Genomic DNA, 17,110 nt, shown 5'->3' with positions numbered 1-17,110 from the left:
GAACATCAGTGGATGAGCGAACCATTCTCCCTCACAGCCCAACTCTCTTTACCCTCCTCGTGGCCGAGCTGTTTGTTCTTCGCCCTCTTGCGAGCCTCGTTCTTGTCCGTGTCCAAGTTTACGGCCTCGTAGACGGTCTCTGCCACCTCCTGCTGCCAGCGCTCCGATATGACCAGAGGAAAGTTCTTGTACAGCTCCTGGTCGCTGTCTAACAACTAGACAGAGAAATGGTGCTGGTGTTACCACCTCTGACAACAAAATACCAAATGAATGTGACAAGGTCGACGTACAGGTTTCTATTTTAACATCCATTAGTCAGTACATTTACATGCACGGTTTAATCTAGCTATGCTCACAATTTGACCTTGGAATCTAGTCGAAAATTGGTCCTTGTCCCAGTTCACATGCAAGGGAGAAAAGCAAAAAACTGCCGAGAGCACGTCCTCCTCAACACTAGGTGGCGATGTGCATCTTTACAGCAGGTTGGAACAACTGACTTTCTAATTGAACTAACACATGTAGACTTTTTTCTATACAGACAACATGCACACTATCTCTCATTGCCTTCACCTTCAGGATTGGGCATGAAAGTAATAGAAAATGATTACCGGTATCTATTACGATTATTATCTATTACTGCGTCTGTTTTGGTGAGGATATCTGCAGAATCCTGCGCCCATAATGACAAAATAACAGAGTGAATAGTCATGGGGGGCGGCTGCAGCCACACGCTCTCCTTGTGCAGCTCCAATCTCACGGAACGGTGCAACACTTCTCCATTTTGATAAATGCTCCTGTGATAATGAGGAGCACCATCTGGGGGAAGTAATCCAAAGCTTTTTTCTCAGCACCGAGTGTCAAAGGGCCGTTGCTGCAGCCACATTAATGTTAATGAAGGAAGAATCTAATGTTCCAAGAGAACAATGAAAACAGTGTAGCTTTAAATGCCTTCATTATCCCACCTCTGTTTCCTATTCTTCAGTTAGAGAAGCAACTTTCCTGCACTTCAAACACAAATTACAAAGCTGCCCTCAAAGAGCTCCAATATCAGTAATAAGCCATAAAATGTTTTTACATAGGCCATTGTCTCTGATTTATCCTGTATTGGTTACATTTTACAGAAGAACCTTAGAAATAAACCAACAGATGTGAATGAATTTTTGGAGACTATGCAGCCATCATTCATGGTGTAAAGTGCTGGTTGTTATCAACCTTACCTTGATGCCTTTGGTGTCCTCTTCATCAAAAGAGCCTATGTCAAACGCATCGGCAGCGTTCACTTCACCTCTGGGAGGTATTAAAGGAGGAGAGTACTGCAGATGTGGGGGAGGAAGAACACATGTGGTTTTCAGAAGGAGGCAGTGACAGGGTAGAAGAATGGGAGGCTTGGAGCAACAGGAACTCTGCTGGATTTGTGCAGTTCTGTGTTTAAAATTAATCAATTAAACACTCGCTATACATCCCAGCTTCACGTCAATGCGCTTTAGTTCCATTGCTGTGGTTTATTTCAACTTTAAGTTCTGTATTAAAACTCAACATTTGTTTCATGTTAATCATAACAAGACTTCTGATCTATAAATAAAGAGTACATATGGGCCTATAACAATCATAAACACTGTAAAGCAAAAGAGGAACAATGAACACTTACCTTCTGGAGGTAAACCTGCTGCCAGTCTATCCCTTTGAAGAACTGATGTTCCTTTACCTCTGAGGCTCTGCAACAGACACAAGTGAAGAATTTCCAATGGTGTTGTTTCTACGTGCGTCCGCTAGATGGCAGTGTTTGATGCATTACATCCATTTGACAAGCGGTCGCAGCTTTAGTGACACAAATGACGTGCACGCAGGGATCCAGCCCGAATCATAAACTAATGAGGACAACTGCAAAAACGCACCTGATAATTTTTTGTGCAAATGTGATTATTAAATATGTGAGAGATAGAACTTGTGGGGTGTGTACTGTACCCTTGGCCCTGGCAGCCAAGCCTCTTGGAAACATCTCTCTGCAGCAGCCCCTCCAGCAGATCTTTCAGCTCTGCAGTGAAGGAGTCTGGCAGCTCCACGTTCTGCAGGGGTTGAAGAGGGGGCAGGCAAAAGGAGGAGGGCAGAGAAAGGACTGTTTAAGAACATGACAGCCTTGACATCTTCAATGAAACGTCTTTAAACAAGTTTCACACCATATTCTACCTTTTACCTCCAACACCTCTCCTAATAATCCTTGGCAGTCTTCTCAGGGGTTGTTTCAAAAAGAAAGTAAAGTGATGAACATTAAGGCTTTTTTCTTTTATGTGTTCTGTATATGTTTGATACTGTGCAGCCCAAACAGAAACCCCACTCTTATCACGAGACCTCAGATATTACATCATTGTTTATAATACAAGTGTGTCTACCTTTAAACCCCTTTTAACCCCTTTACATTTAAGCCAGAAAATACATTCTGCACAGCAAAGTCAAGGAAAACTACACTTCACACTGTTTCCTTCACTTGCATCACATTCTGGCACAAAGTAAATAAAATATTCATTTATCTGTCTCTGATAATGTAGCTCTGTTGCAAAGTTCTTTAAGGCAACAGCAGCGATCTGAGATGTTTATGACGGAGCCCAAAGACTGAAGTCAGGGAATAAATTCTCTGTTCAACAAGAGTAAAGCTACTTAAAAGTGCTTGATTTAAATTAAGGTTGATCTTTGCCTGACCATTAAACTGACTGTTTAATGAGCTATATAAAGTGTCCCGAAGAACCGACCAGCGTGTCCTGTTTGTGTTCGGGGTGTGTGGTTAAGAGTAAATATCGTTGGACTGCCAGTTACGTGTCCCAGAAAATTTATGAAACGGGCAAAAAAACTGAACAGCCACGAGCCACTGGTTGGGAGAGGGTTACGAGGTTAAAGGCCCGGCGTTTGGTTGAGTAAGATGTGAAGGGTGCAGCAGAAGGACTTTGGTATGGAGCGTAGAACAGGTTGCAGTGGTGAGTAAATAAAAGCTGCAGCTTCTCAAGTTTGCTGTTCCCAGAGGGCCCCAGAATTAATGTCTCTCTGACATGCAAAAATTCCACCTCTGAATCCTGTCTGGAAACTTAAGCTAGTAGAACATTTGTTTACAACATCTTTGAAATGAATCCCATAGGTTCACCTTTTTTTCCCCTCACAGAATTTTTTTTTTTTTTTTACAGCGCTAGAATTTTTCCAACTGCTTCTCTTTTTCTTTTTCTTTTTTACATGGAATATAGACTTTTGATAAGAGTTACTGGAAATATTTGGACCAGCAGCTATGACTGGAACCTGCAAATATCCTGATGCCTGGTAGAGGTAGATTTCAGGGTTTTAACACACAAAGATGTTGCAAAACTCCTCACAAACTATGAGCTAAAAATCAATAAGGCCTAAAAAAAAATACTGTTACTTAAGTGTGTCAATATTTTCAGAGCAACGGTGCTTTTTTTGACCTCAGAGAGCCTCCAAACGGCGCTGGATTGATGCAAGCCCTTGCGTGGCATGACAATGAACTTTTCTTTTTGTTGATGGTGCTACGTTCTGGCAGCAGCTCCATGGAGATGCTGCCGAAGGCAGACAGAGGGCTGTCTACTGGGATCGGCTCCATTCCTCCTCTCAACCTCTTCCCGTCTTCCCAACCTTCCCTCCACTGTCTGCTCTCATCGTATTTATGTAATGAGATCATTCATCATGTTTAATAAACAGAAAGACATATAGAGCTGTATTTTTAGCCTGTTCTGGGCGGAATCTGCAGCCCCCCCCCCTTTTATCTGTCTTTCACTCTCATACATATACACGCCCCCCAGACATGGATTAAAGGGATAAACCAGATTAAGTGGCTGGATTAAAATCCTAATCTGGATTTGCTGTGATATAAAAGATCAGACTTTCTCTGTTCTGAGGTCCTGCTTGGCCAAATACCACCCACACCCCCCACACCCCATTTCTAATGGAACACAGACGTCTGGACGAGTTCGGTCATGACGGACAACCGCTTCTGCACGGTGATGAGCAGCACGGCCGTGGTGAACCCCCCCCCCCCCCCCCCCCCCCCCACCCCCCTGACTTGTAAATTTGTCCGTGCCGAGGTCAGCGCATGAATATGAGGGGAAAATAGGTGGGAGAGTGCAGTTATGTCACTGGGTGGGCTCAATAGGCACTATTCATAATGTGTTTGCTGAATGTGACCTATGACATTCGGAGGTCCAGCCGTGTATCCTTCTAACACACAATTACAGACAACACACCACATTCATAACCCTCACTGATCCTTCAGATGGTACTGAGGCCGAAACATGGCCAGACAGTCAGAACAAAAACTCACAAAAAAACCTGATTAATCCAAGTTTGAACTATAGGAACGGTCGAAATATATACATATTTTCATACTCAATTTAAATTACGTTTGAAAGGCCAGTCTCCAAAGGCCTGCTGCTCTGCTGTTAAATCTTTTAAGTGAAACGCCCAGTGAAAGAATCCAGAATGAGGGATTTTAAAGAAATAGTTACCCTGTTTTACTGTAATGTTAACTAATTAGCGCTTTTTACACTGCAGGATCCAAGAATTCTCCTGCTCTAAGTTCTGAACTTCTTTATGTGACAGTAGGAATCATATATTAGTGATGCATCCAGCCTTTTCCATCAGGGAAAGAGATGTGAACTGGTGCAAGTCATCTGTTTTTACTTGTGATTTACATACCAGGAACATTTATGAGGGAAACCGGTTCTTGTGAGGGGCACCCAGGTGGTCAGATCCAGTAAATGTTATGGTAACATTACAGTTTAATGACATATGTGTTAAACTGAGGTTTCAGATGTGCTGAGGAAAAAGTCTGTGTCTGAGCAGAAAAAAAACAAATGTTGAAGCAAGTAGTACCAAGACCCAAAACCCATTTTAAAGGTGGATTCAGAATTTAATTAAAAATACACAGGCTTTAATGCCTTGTTAACTTCTGCTTGTGTGTGTTTTGCCTGGACCAAAGAGCCCCCGACTCCTTGGGTAAACCTGTACTTGATTACGCCGAAGAGGTGGCTCTGCTGTAATTTCAGTGAACCGTCACTAAACTGCTGTCATGCCATCCCATAAAATGAGTCAATCCAATTCCTTGTAGTGTTCACACACATTTTAATATGCAAAGGGATATAAACATCTGTGTGCATTTGGTATTACTGTAATGTAAACACAGACCAAACCCATGTGTTCAGGCTTATGCAAAGATTCATATAACCTGTGTAGTTTATAGTGTGTGTACAAAGCCTGCTTGTAAGATGTGTACGACGCGTGTGTGTGTGTGTGTGTGTGTGTGGGTGTGTGTGTGCGCGCCTCGTCAGTACAATGGCGCCTTCTAGGAAATGTGCCGTGTGTGTGGACGTGTCTTACCATGGTAAGCGTCATGCGGTCAATCTCATGTTTGTCTTTGGTCTTGTGCTGTCTGAAAGGGCTGTGCCTAAACAGAGAGGGGGGGTGAGAGATTACTGAGAGAAAAAGACGGGGGGGTGAGATAGATGAGGTGAGCTGAGGGAGGCTGGGGGGTGAGCGGAGAGGAATAAATCAGATGCTCCCAGGCGGCTCACACCTTCCAAACCCACACACGCTTTAAAGTGTAAGATTAGACTTGACGCGAGTCCATAAATATTACAGCACCATAAATTAAGAAATATTAATTTAAATTGACCTAGATCACGCTCCGTCTGCTGAGCCCACCAGTATGTTTAAGTGCTTAGAGTTGGAATTACAATAAAAACATGATATATTATGAAGACTTTTACTTTTTTAACTCATCAAAGGAGAAATATGTGATTATAAGTTAAGTATGCAGTTCAAAAGCACCAGCGGTCCAAAAGGTGATCTAATAGTAATAAACACTTGATAATACAGTCAGGTAGATTTAACCACTTTCCTTTCCTGAGTTTATCTGAAATAATGAGGATTTAGGCCACTTATATCTCAACATGGGGTGTGGTTAGCACAGTTACCTCATCGTAGGAATGTTCTGAGCTCGATCTAGAGAGCCTAAACTGCCCCTGATGTGAGTGTGTGTTCATGGATGGACTGGTGACCCGTCTGGGGTGTATTCTTGCCTTCCACCCTTTGACTGCTGAGATGTACTTCAGTGACCATTTATACATCAGCTAGAACACATCAAAACCATTCCTTAATATGGAAAAGGAGTGTATATACACAGGAGAGTTTTTTTCCACATAAAAGAACATTTTTGGCCTGTACAACTTACAAATTAGACCCCCAGTTGTGATGCAATAGTTTTCTAAAAGATGGACTATGAGAAACCAGTAGGAATGCTACTTTACTCTTATACAGATGCTCTGGAAACATTTATCGAGTCTATTTGAGTTTTGCAATTTTCACAGTTACTTAGAAAATTTTAAGACTGAACAGTTTGATAAGTAATGGAAAACACTTCAAATTCACATGTGGGCTTGAGGTAGTATTTCCATTATGGAAAGCTGAAAATGTTCCCTTAAGGACATGTCAGTGTGGGAACAAGTGCAGCTTTGTGAAGCAACATGGCAACAGAAAGCGGATTCTAGGAAAGAAAACTGAAAAGGCTGGTTGAAAGGCTCTCCCACCCTGAAACAAATGAAGAAGCGACACATCCTTCAATTTCTGCAAACGTATGAGTGTTTTCTGACGGTTCTTTTTATCCCGTCTAGTGGCCGGAGGGTTCAACTGGTGCAAAATGCCAAACAAATGTCAGATTTAACAAAACTTTTAATTGGGGATCAAGAAGAAATTAATTTAAAGGGTCTTTCTGCTATGTGACATTTTGGAATTTCAAATGTAACCTATGCAGCAACGCGTGTTGTGAAAGTGACCTCAGGGTGATGAAATCACCTAAATATTGTGCCATAGCATCGAGATGGAAATGAATTATTGCTATAAATTCCTCTTGCTAAACATCAAACATGTGTCCGACTCAAATTCCACTTTGTAACTCAGTTTCACTCCTCACATCAGACTTCAAATAAGAAACTAGAAAATAATTTCAACTCAATAAAGCCATTTTTTGGAAACTCTGGATCTTATTCTTTTACATCTACGACTTTTCTTAAATGTTTAAGGTTATTGATAAAAAGTGCAACTCCTTCTGTGGGGCAAAAAGCTTTAGAATTTATCCATCTCTAAAGGCACTTTTTTAACAACCCAACAGTCTTCATCTTCAGAGGAAGGAAGCATCACAGGCATCCTGATCTACTTTAGCTGATTTCTGACCGACTGGCTCCAGACCTCTGGCATTTACACACTGCACATCAAAACACACGCAGCCACGCAGGTGAGATCAAACATGCACCACAGATGGTGAGAGGAACGACTCAAGGGGGGGGGGGGGGGTACTTTGAGAGGCTGGAGAGCTATGAAAGCAGACAGGAAGCTGGGACATGGCAGGAATGGAGAGCGATGATAAGGAGAGAGAGGATGGTATAGTTACCCCCGCAGGAGTTTGAAGAGCATGCAGCCTAAGGAGAACCAGTCGGCGCTGCTGTCATACGCGGTGCCCTTCTGGAGGACTTCTGGAGCCATGTAACCATGAGTGCCCCTGCAACACACAACATGCACATTAAACACAACTCCTGTCTAACAGCAGTCATATTTAGAGTGCAGGATGAGAGAAGGTACACCATCCGTGGCTCCACACCACCTAAACAGTCACAAAGCTGCTTTTGAAATAGTTCTTCCCATAATACCTCGCACTGCCCCAACATACTAAGATTACAGTTTCACACGGCTATAAATCTTTCTATGAAACCATCTACAAGGGGAAAATAAGCCTTGACCCAAGCACTTACACACTGGCGTGAGGTTTCTTCTTGGAAAAATCACAGGCGAGGCCAAGGTCTGAGATACGAACGTGGCCGTGCTCATCCAACAGGATATTAGCTGGCTGTGGAGCAGAGAGGAGGATTGAGAGGGTGATGCCGATGACGGGGAAATCAGAAGAGATAACATCACAAGTGTAGGAAACACTGTTGGAGTCCTCACTAATTCACTACTTAAGCTACAATTTCCGCACGCCTGGAGAAAGATCTGAGTAGCTACAGAAAATAAAAAGGAAGCTCCGTGTCCTGGTTATCCTTTTTCGGCTGTCTGGCAAAACGAGTTGCTCACCGACACACAGCCCGTAAGTATCTGCATTGTCCTTCGCTGTTTATTGAGGTCTTAAAACTGTCCCCTGTCGTCCAACAAAATAGGTCTATTATTATGGCAACCAGTCCAAACAGGGGAATTGGAGGAAAACCAGGACAGTGGAACACAAATGGCTGATTATAGCCCATCAATGAAATCTATAGAGGTGTGCAGGTGCTTCACTGAACAGGAGAAATCAATGCTCTGTTTCAGATCTGTGTCACATCCTGTTTCCTACAGGTGAATTTCCTAACCTCCTAACCAACTCCTAACCAACTTTCACATTCAAATTTTAAATACAGCCTGCAGATCATGAACAATAATAAATTTGGTTGTTTTTTTTGTTTTTTTTAAATTGGACTTCCCAAAAGAATTGAAATCCCACCGATTCGTAAAGAAGACTAAATAGTTATACACATCACACAAAAGGGGGCATTTCTGTAAAATCCCAATGAATTAGCTCAAGCCACAGCATCGCAATAACAATATATGTAACTAGACCAGTTTATTGTATGGAAATCATTTAACCAATAACAATGTCCGACGGCTCTTTATTCCATATTGTGTTGTTTCCACTGATTAAGCTATTGTGTATCTAAACAGAAAAATACTTTTTAAATCCCACATGAACCTCATGTTTTTCCTGAACTCTGATATTTAAAAACCTGACTTGGCAATTTCATTTAGCACTGAAGTCACTATTTTACATACACATACAGTATCTATTGTTTTTACATGACAGTTTTTATACATGAAATCTTTGATGTTCCAACACAGCTACATATGGGTTTCATGTCAGAAATAAAATCAAAATGCTAAAGCTGACAACGTAGGCTACAATAAATAACAACGTAGACACAAGTAGGTCAACTTCTCAAGATACAATTCAGCACTGTGGGTTTCATTTCATTAAGTTGATGCAAAACATAGTTAAATGCATGCTAATGTTGCAGAATATGTAAATATCTTTCTGGTTGCTAACAATTTTCATTTTTAAAGAAGAGCTTCCGGATAAGGGTTGAGTCTGAGCAAACCATGGAGACTTAGTTCAAGATAATGAAGGAAGACATGGGCTGAACCAACATTGTGGCCCATCGGTGTGCACCGGTATGTACCAGAACAGCAGAAAATAACACATGGCATCCATTAAGTTGCTATCGATCGCTGAACTTGTCAAATTCAATCTACTGTACCTTGAGGTCCCTATAAACAACGAAGCGGTTGTGCATATGCTCCAGACCCAGGATGATTTCAGCAGCATAGAAGCGCATTTCTTTCTCACTGAAGACTCCATGTTGAGAGAGATGGTAGTGCAGGTCACCCCCTGAACACACAGGCACATACAACATTTTAATCATCAGTCATGGGAATAAAAAGTGATGCGGCCGACAGGCTATCTGTCGGCACATTTATTGAGTGGCTGTGAAACAACAGCTTGAAAGGGCACGCTGTATAATAACTGTATTGAGTATTGCTAAATGGTGACTCAAGAGTGTGAGGGACTGGGAGCACTAAGTATAGCCTTAGATGACACTCAGACAACTGCTGCTTGAGGCCGATCTTGAAGGAGGGATAATGCTGAGAGACATTAAGAGAGTTAAAAAAAAGGGATGACTGTCATCCTAAAGCGTCACTGCTGAGGTCAAAATCCCATCTCCTCTTGATTCTGTTAGGCATGACCCAACCAGTCGGCAACAAGCTGCCTAATCCAATCGGTGTTCCTCACGATGACTGACTGGGACTCCAGGTTAATCTGAGCAGGTGGGGCACAGGTCGCCTCACCGTTCATGAGGTCCAGGATGAAGCAGAGCTTGTCAGGAGTGTGGAAGGCATAGGTCATACACACGATGAAGGGGCAGTCCTGCAGAGAGGAAGAGAAGAGGTTAGAGCAGCGTGGCTTCTCTTTTCTCCTCCTTAGTGGAGGTCTACTATTTTGCTCTCCACATGAATCCAACGTATTTCATTGATCCTGCTTAAACATTACGTAGAAATGTTATAGTATGTCTAAGAAATATGCAGATTATCTCCAGGGTTTTATGTTAATCTCACATTTCCTGACAATTACTGCATCAATGCTCATTATCAACTTGGCTTGTTAATGAATAACAGCCTACTTAAAAATTATCTTAAGTCAATTTTAATTTGGTACCGCTTCCTCCCGTCGTATTTGCAATTTGGCTGAGTCGAAGCTCAGCAATGGCTGATCAAAGACGCTGCTGCTGTGTGCAACTCACCCCGGTGCTGACTAATGACAGCATGATTCTTTCATTGAGCGCTAGAGTCTCTCCCTGCTTCATCTTGATCCTCTTCTTGTCCAAACACTTCATGGCATACCTGACATTCACACAGCAGAGATTAGGCACTGAAGGTCGCAGCATGACTGTGGCCTTTACAGCTGTCCTTCTCTCCTCCTTACATCTTTCCTGTGTCAGCCTTCCTGCAACCGTACACTTCGCCAAAGCCGCCCCTGCCGATGATCCGGTGCACACTGAAGTCATTCATAGTCAGCTGGGGGACGACAAAGGCGCGAGAGGACATTAATAAAACTCAATAAAAGTGACTTCACATCCCAACCAAAACTCTTGTGGTTAGAAACTGTTAAAGGGATTCAGAACCAAATCTATTTGAAGCACAGCCAAGTGAGTTATTTTCACTGTGATACCAGTGGCAAGCTAACCTTATTAGCGACCTCTGGGGGAGTACGAAAAGATGCAACGCTGAAGAAGATGTGCGTGTGAAATGTGTTTCATTGTAAACTAAACTAGCTGGACTTTAATATTTTTATCAAGGCTGACTCGCTGAAAGTCTGGTTGTATTGCTGAGGGGGGCTAGAAAGTGAGAGATGTGAAACAAAGGCCCTGAAATGAGAGGCAGGAGTGCCTCCAGCTGCTCCTAAAATGATAGACTTCTTTAATATCCCTGTTTTGTGCTGCACATCATCCAATGCTCTGCCGCAGTGTTCCCTGAGCACTCTCAGTGGAAACACACATTTGCCTGTGGACAATAAAAACATGTACTCACATGGATGTTGAGCTCCACATTCTTCCATTGGCAGAAACGAGTAAATTTGTCACTGGGGGGGAAAAGATTGGGATTTAGTAATACGTTTGCAAACTGTTCAACTCGGTCCTCCCACCCTCCGACTCCCCTGTCTCACCTCTCGATGAACTTCTGGAAGATCTTCCCTCTCAAGCTGTCACAGATCTCCACTATGTATGGCTGCAAAGGGACAGACACATAAACAGCAGATCAAGCCAAGGATTTTTATTCTCAAAAACAATGTGATTTGGGAGCTGATGTGAATATGTCCTTTGTGCATGAATTGGATGATTGAATTAGAGGCTATTACAGGCACTAAGTTTTCCTAGGGTTCAGCCTTGTTAAAGCGTCTGCTGCTGTTTAATTCTCTGCTGATGGAGCAAAATCACCTCAGAGTTGCACATTTGTGTCCTTACATGTGGACGGGCAAGCTGTGCCACTATTTTCCAGCTGGATAGTAAAGTTGAGCAACACCGGGCGCTCACAAAGTGGAAAAACTGACAGGTTGATGTAATGTGTGTAAGTCACTGGGGACTAACTTCACATCTAGAATAAGTGCCGTGCTGTAGTCTAAAAGAGGAAATTGTTAATTAGATTTACTGAGCTGAAAGAAAACAACTGTTGTTCCTCCTTTCGCTGCAGTTTTATTTTTATGAGCGCTCTGCGTTGAGCACAAAGATAGGAACTATGTGACGAAATCTAATGTTGATAGAGCTGCATACATAAAAAGACAAGATAAGTCCACTATTTTTGCGCCGTCAGAAAATTTAAGACTTTTAAGTGCGCTTTATTGCAAAAATATGGTAGACGTGTTCCTAAAATGAGACCAAACTGATAATTCAAGTTTGTCATGACCAAAAATATTGTGATTTTTTGCCTACAACTGGCAAGATTAAAAGAAAATACATAAACATGTGCCTTTTAAACGGCCTCTTACCTGGAAAAGAGTTGGGGGAACTTGTTTCTTCGCTAGGTGACTCTGCACATGGTCCACTGCCTTTTTAGAAAAAGACTGTAACAAAGAGAAGGAAATACACAGGAGAGTCATAAAAGAAAATGCAGGGCTACCAGTCGTTTCAGTTTTCTGTACAGAGGTATGTCCCCCAGTGGAACATGAGCGGGACCATTTCGCTGCTTTGAGACCACTGCAGGTGAGAATACCAGTTTGATAACTTCCTGCCTTCGGACGGCAGCGAGCATCAACTTTGTTCGACATCTTAAATTGCTGCCTAGCATGGGGACAAAAGCTGCACTGTGACGTGTTGTTTGTCGAGACCCATTCCAGGCAGTCATGACCAGTAAAAGCCAGACTGCTATTTTAGTTTGGCCGATGTTTGCCTAATTCTTTAACAAATACATCAGTTTTAATCCAAGTAGAACGTCTTATACCTATGCAGTATAATTAATGACAAGAGTAAAGCAGCAATCATGGTCAATAATACAGAGGGTAAAACATTCCTTATTTCTCTGTGAAGTCCCTTGAGATAAAATCGAGTGATTGGCAGGGACTCAAACAAGATGGGTAATATTTGATGGTTAAAATAGTCAGATGTGGCTCTACTTCTCTCACTGAGTCATGTTAGATACCCGTGAAGGCTGTGGATTAATGAGATTACACTCAATCTTAAATTTGAAGCGGCGTCCTCACATGTGAACAGGACAGCAGCTCCTTCATGATGTACACGTCGTAAATCTGTCGGCTGCGGCTCAACCTCTCCTCTTCTGAGTCCAGCTTCTCGTAGTCCTTAATCTGAAACAGAAAAACAGTCCGAGGGGTCAGGTTAAAGCTGCGGGAAGACGTTGCAAAGTGCTTCCCCTTCAGGGCTAAATCTGAATAAGCGGGATTATGCCCCTAATCTCTCATCCTTTCCAATGATAACATCTAATCCCACTCAACTCACACAGGACATCCAAGACTTACTTCTTCGTAGAACTTGAGCTGTGGTACGGCCTCGTCAATCTCATTCATACAATAGTCTTTGAAAAGCAGGAAACCTAAAGAACAGAGACCCCACAAGGACATATTGGTAAAGTAATTTGTTGCCATTCATATGTTAATAAGCAAAACGTATTAAATATGAAGGTTAGCATGATATCAAATGTATTTTTCTTGATCTCATGATATCAAAACTACACATAATGGAATATTACACGAGGAAAGGCTGGAGATAAAAATCCACATCTCCTTGCAGAGAGACAATACTCGGCTGTTGCCATGGTTATTGCCTCCACAGCTACGGGCTGTGTTGCCCACCAGGAGGCCAGCCCGATGCGCTGAGGTGGCCCCCTGGTGTCTGCAGTATTATCACAGGGCAGGACGGTGTCAGGTGGTGTGGTTAAAACAAAGAACCAGGAAGGGGTGTGTGGCGTGTGTTGGTGAAGCCGTGTGCTCGGTGTACTACTCTGGGTGGCTTTACCTGCTTAACATCAGGTATTAGCAAATATAGCTAACGAGATCTCAGCTCTGGTCACAGTAACCTTCACGGCAGTGAAAGAAGCAGGGAGGGAGGTGATGGATGATGCGTTTCAACACCTACTTTATCAGAACTACATAATAGCAGACTGTATCACAATACAAGAGAGTCGTGGTTATCCAAAACAGACCAGTGATTTTGCTGCAACTACCGTATTTCACTGTGAAGAAAGGCATTCAACAGAAACCTGTTACGCAAATAAAAACACAAATAAGCTTGTGTGCACGGTGGTTTGTGAATTTAGATTGTTGCTGTTGTTATTGAAATGAAAAGCAGCACCGCCAGAATGTCTTTATGTTCGGAATTCAGGATTGTGGAATGAATGGCAAGAAAAGAAGGCGCAGATGATATAAAACACCAATATAAGGTTTAAAATGTAAGGCTTTGGCAGATGTGCCCTTGATTCAGTTTATGGCAAACTGGCAGCGGTTTTAGACCTCCCACCTATCATCTATTCTCACTTCTTCCCCCGGGTTTATCTCTCCTCCAGACATGATGCATCATTTCCCCTCCGCTCCATCGCTGACACTGAGGCGCAGACAAATAAATGTGCTCACATGGATCCACACATGCTGTATGTACACAGGCGGGCGTACAGGGCATCCTTGTTTGCAGAGAGGGTGCTGCTGACAACCACCCCGACCAAAGGCACACACGGGTTTTCAACAGCAGCGCCTCAGCATGCGAGGGGAGGTCTTGGGAGCAGTGAGCAGGCAGGAAGGACGATGGCGCTTACATCACCAACGCTCCAGGATTAACCTTAATCGTTGAACACTTCAACGCCGCCCGGCTAATTCGACAAATGGCCTCTTCCAGAAAAGACGAGACGTGCGTGTGTACGCAAAGGCACGCACGCACACACATGCACACACCGAAATCAAACCAGAGTTGAGTTCTTTTTGAGCGTTGTCTCATTAGCAAGATGACGTGATCGGTCCAAAAATAGTAAACACACTTGTTCCATCAGCTGTATCTGCCATCTTCCGCTCACACACACACCCGTCGTCATTGCTTGTGTGGGGGGGCTGGAGGGGCAACATTAAACAGAAATAAATATGGTTGATCCAACCAAGTGGAAAAAATGTCAGCTTCAATCCAGGTAAATCCTTCAAAAGGTGGATGTTGATATAAAGGAAAGCATCAAGCCGAAATTACAATAACACCCATTTCCTGTGAAATCTGACTGTTTCAATCAAGCATGAGGTGACTGTCTGAGCCAGCTCCTTCAAAATGGAGAGGAATTATAAATATTCACATTTGTGGATGATTTTGTCATTTTACTGGCACATTTACTCCATTTCAAGTAGGATACATGTAAGCGAGGACAACGGGACAATAGGTGTCTGGTGTTTTTGCTTTACCAAGATTTGAAGGGCTGTATTTCATCAGGTCATCATGGCAACAAACACATGCCAAAGTAAACACCTTGCATAGCCGACATCATTTAATCTCTTAAATGCCAACCAAAATGAATTTCAAACTCTCCTCATCCAATTATACTATATGCCACACGGCCAAACCAAAAATGAGAATTCTCAAGGAAAATACAAGAGGATAAAGAGAGTTTTCACCTTTTCTCAGGTGTTTGCACGGACTCCTGTTTGCTTCCATCAATGTTATCTTTCAGGAAGTTCACGTTTTTGTTGTTGTTCCATTCACTCACGTCATTTTCTTGTATCAATATGCTTAGTCAATATTAAGCCGAGAAAAAAAAAAAAAACTTTACCAAATAAGCACGCGGGGCTTGAGACATTTGTGCTAGCTTTGGCTTTAATGGAGACATTCTGAGGAACAATAGGGCACTGGGAGAGTGGAGTTCTACTGTCGGGCTTGCATTGTTGCGCCAACGGTGAGGAAAAGGTTTGACCGAGGAGCAAATCCATTTTAAAGACAAGAAACAAAGTTTTTTCTCCTCTTCTTTCCTGCTAAAGGGTCATGTGAGACTGGGGATGACTGTTGCATTATACATATACTGACCTTTACTGGGGAAAGGGAGGAAAGCCAACACTGAGCCAGGTGTGTGTGTGTGTGTGTGCGTGTGCGTGCGTGCGTGTGCGTGTGTGTGTATATGGCAAATATTCAAGTACACCAGGATTAGCAAACAATGCTAAGTATTCTCCCAGTTTTGCTGTTGGCTTCATCGCTGCTGTTGAGTGAACAGCCATGACAATTAGCCCCAACAATAATAATGACATCCGTTACCCAAAATGTTTCCAACTCCTACAAAATGCAATATTAGCATGACATCATTTACTGTTAGAGGATAGGGTGCAATTATAGCTCTCCTCATTTGATTGATCAAACAAGATTACAGAAGATTTGTAAGACTCACTGAACAACTTCCAAGTTTTGGGCGAATTTGTGGTACCTTCTTGCAATTCTGTGCCAACAGGTATTAATTACTAAGGTGTGTTCTGGTAAAAAAAGCAGGATAACATTTTGATAACAGGTAATGAAACATGTCAGGTGGATTTATTACACGCATCTAGTCTCTAGTGCATGACTGAGATAATATTAGCTGACCCAGCGGAGAACTATCTTTAAAATGGCTGTTTTTGAGAATAATGGACCCTCCCAGCTTCTTGAAATGTGATGTTATTTACGAAGAATAACTGACAAAAGCCTTTTCTATCCAAGCTGGAGTGAGACTTTCATGCTTTTGGCTGTCATCACCACAGGACTGTTTGCAAAGCATAAAACAAATTACAGAGCGGATGTCTTGTCCTGGAACAACTCACTGTTTGGAAAGCCAGCTGCCTTGGATATGCTAACCAAGAGTGCAGTCCTTGACCTTTAAATACACTTACATTCACGATCGTAATACAAGCATCCGACATCAAACCGTGGACATTTCTACACTTCCTACGAGCTTTGAAAGATGATCATTCCCCCAAAGATGTACATTATAATTTATACCATTGAGGACTATGAACACAGGAACATGAGAGCTCAAAGGCCTGCAGACAAACCTTATATGTATATATACTGCATATATGTGTGTGAATAAAAATATATAATTACTGACTGATCAATATGAACATTGAAATTAGGACAAGATTTTTTATGTTTGCAGACAGGAGAAACTGCACGATAATGCCATACCCTGTTTTATATAGAACGAGTATCAGTTTTTCCTGGTGGTGGAATTCTGGGTAATGTAGTCATACAGCATGATGCTAATTTTGGAAAAGAAGAAAGAAGAAACAAAGGAGAATTTCATGGAGGAAATGAGGGCCATTGGTCAGTTCTGACATGTTTATAAAAACAGGGGACATGTGTATATGGTAGAGTGGTGAAGGCACCTCTAACTCCCTCCCTTCTCCTTTTTCTATATACGGGAATGTACATTTAGTTGTGTGATGCTTTCGTTTCTTAGAAACGATTTGAACATCACACATATTCTAATCTCCTGATGTGGTTTCACCACCAGACTTGACACACTACAAAAGTGAGATCAACAT

At 42.4% G+C, this 17,110-nt stretch overlaps 1 protein-coding gene across 1 annotated transcript in view; it reads right to left on the bottom strand.

Moving 5' to 3' along the window:
- Positions 1-17,110, bottom strand: part of grk3 (G protein-coupled receptor kinase 3) — a 35,616-nt gene that overhangs the window by 4,837 nt on the left and 13,669 nt on the right. The window contains exons 3-18 of the mRNA XM_003965365.3: positions 13,097-13,170; positions 12,824-12,925; positions 12,113-12,187; positions 11,294-11,355; positions 11,158-11,209; positions 10,553-10,644; positions 10,371-10,470; positions 9,919-9,997; positions 9,330-9,460; positions 7,800-7,894; positions 7,442-7,549; positions 5,374-5,440; positions 1,966-2,066; positions 1,649-1,715; positions 1,218-1,313; positions 53-215 (exon numbers count right to left, since the gene is read on the bottom strand). Coding sequence (XP_003965414.1) covers positions 53-215; positions 1,218-1,313; positions 1,649-1,715; positions 1,966-2,066; positions 5,374-5,440; positions 7,442-7,549; positions 7,800-7,894; positions 9,330-9,460; positions 9,919-9,997; positions 10,371-10,470; positions 10,553-10,644; positions 11,158-11,209; positions 11,294-11,355; positions 12,113-12,187; positions 12,824-12,925; positions 13,097-13,170 — 1,464 coding nt within the window. The remainder of the gene's footprint in view (positions 1-52; positions 216-1,217; positions 1,314-1,648; positions 1,716-1,965; positions 2,067-5,373; positions 5,441-7,441; positions 7,550-7,799; positions 7,895-9,329; positions 9,461-9,918; positions 9,998-10,370; positions 10,471-10,552; positions 10,645-11,157; positions 11,210-11,293; positions 11,356-12,112; positions 12,188-12,823; positions 12,926-13,096; positions 13,171-17,110) is intronic.

The sequence above is a fragment of the Takifugu rubripes genome, chromosome 6, assembly GCF_901000725.2.
Source record: "Takifugu rubripes chromosome 6, fTakRub1.2, whole genome shotgun sequence".
In the NCBI taxonomy this organism is placed as follows: Eukaryota; Metazoa; Chordata; class Actinopteri; order Tetraodontiformes; family Tetraodontidae; genus Takifugu; species Takifugu rubripes.
This window is presented reverse-complemented; position numbering and strand designations above follow the sequence as displayed.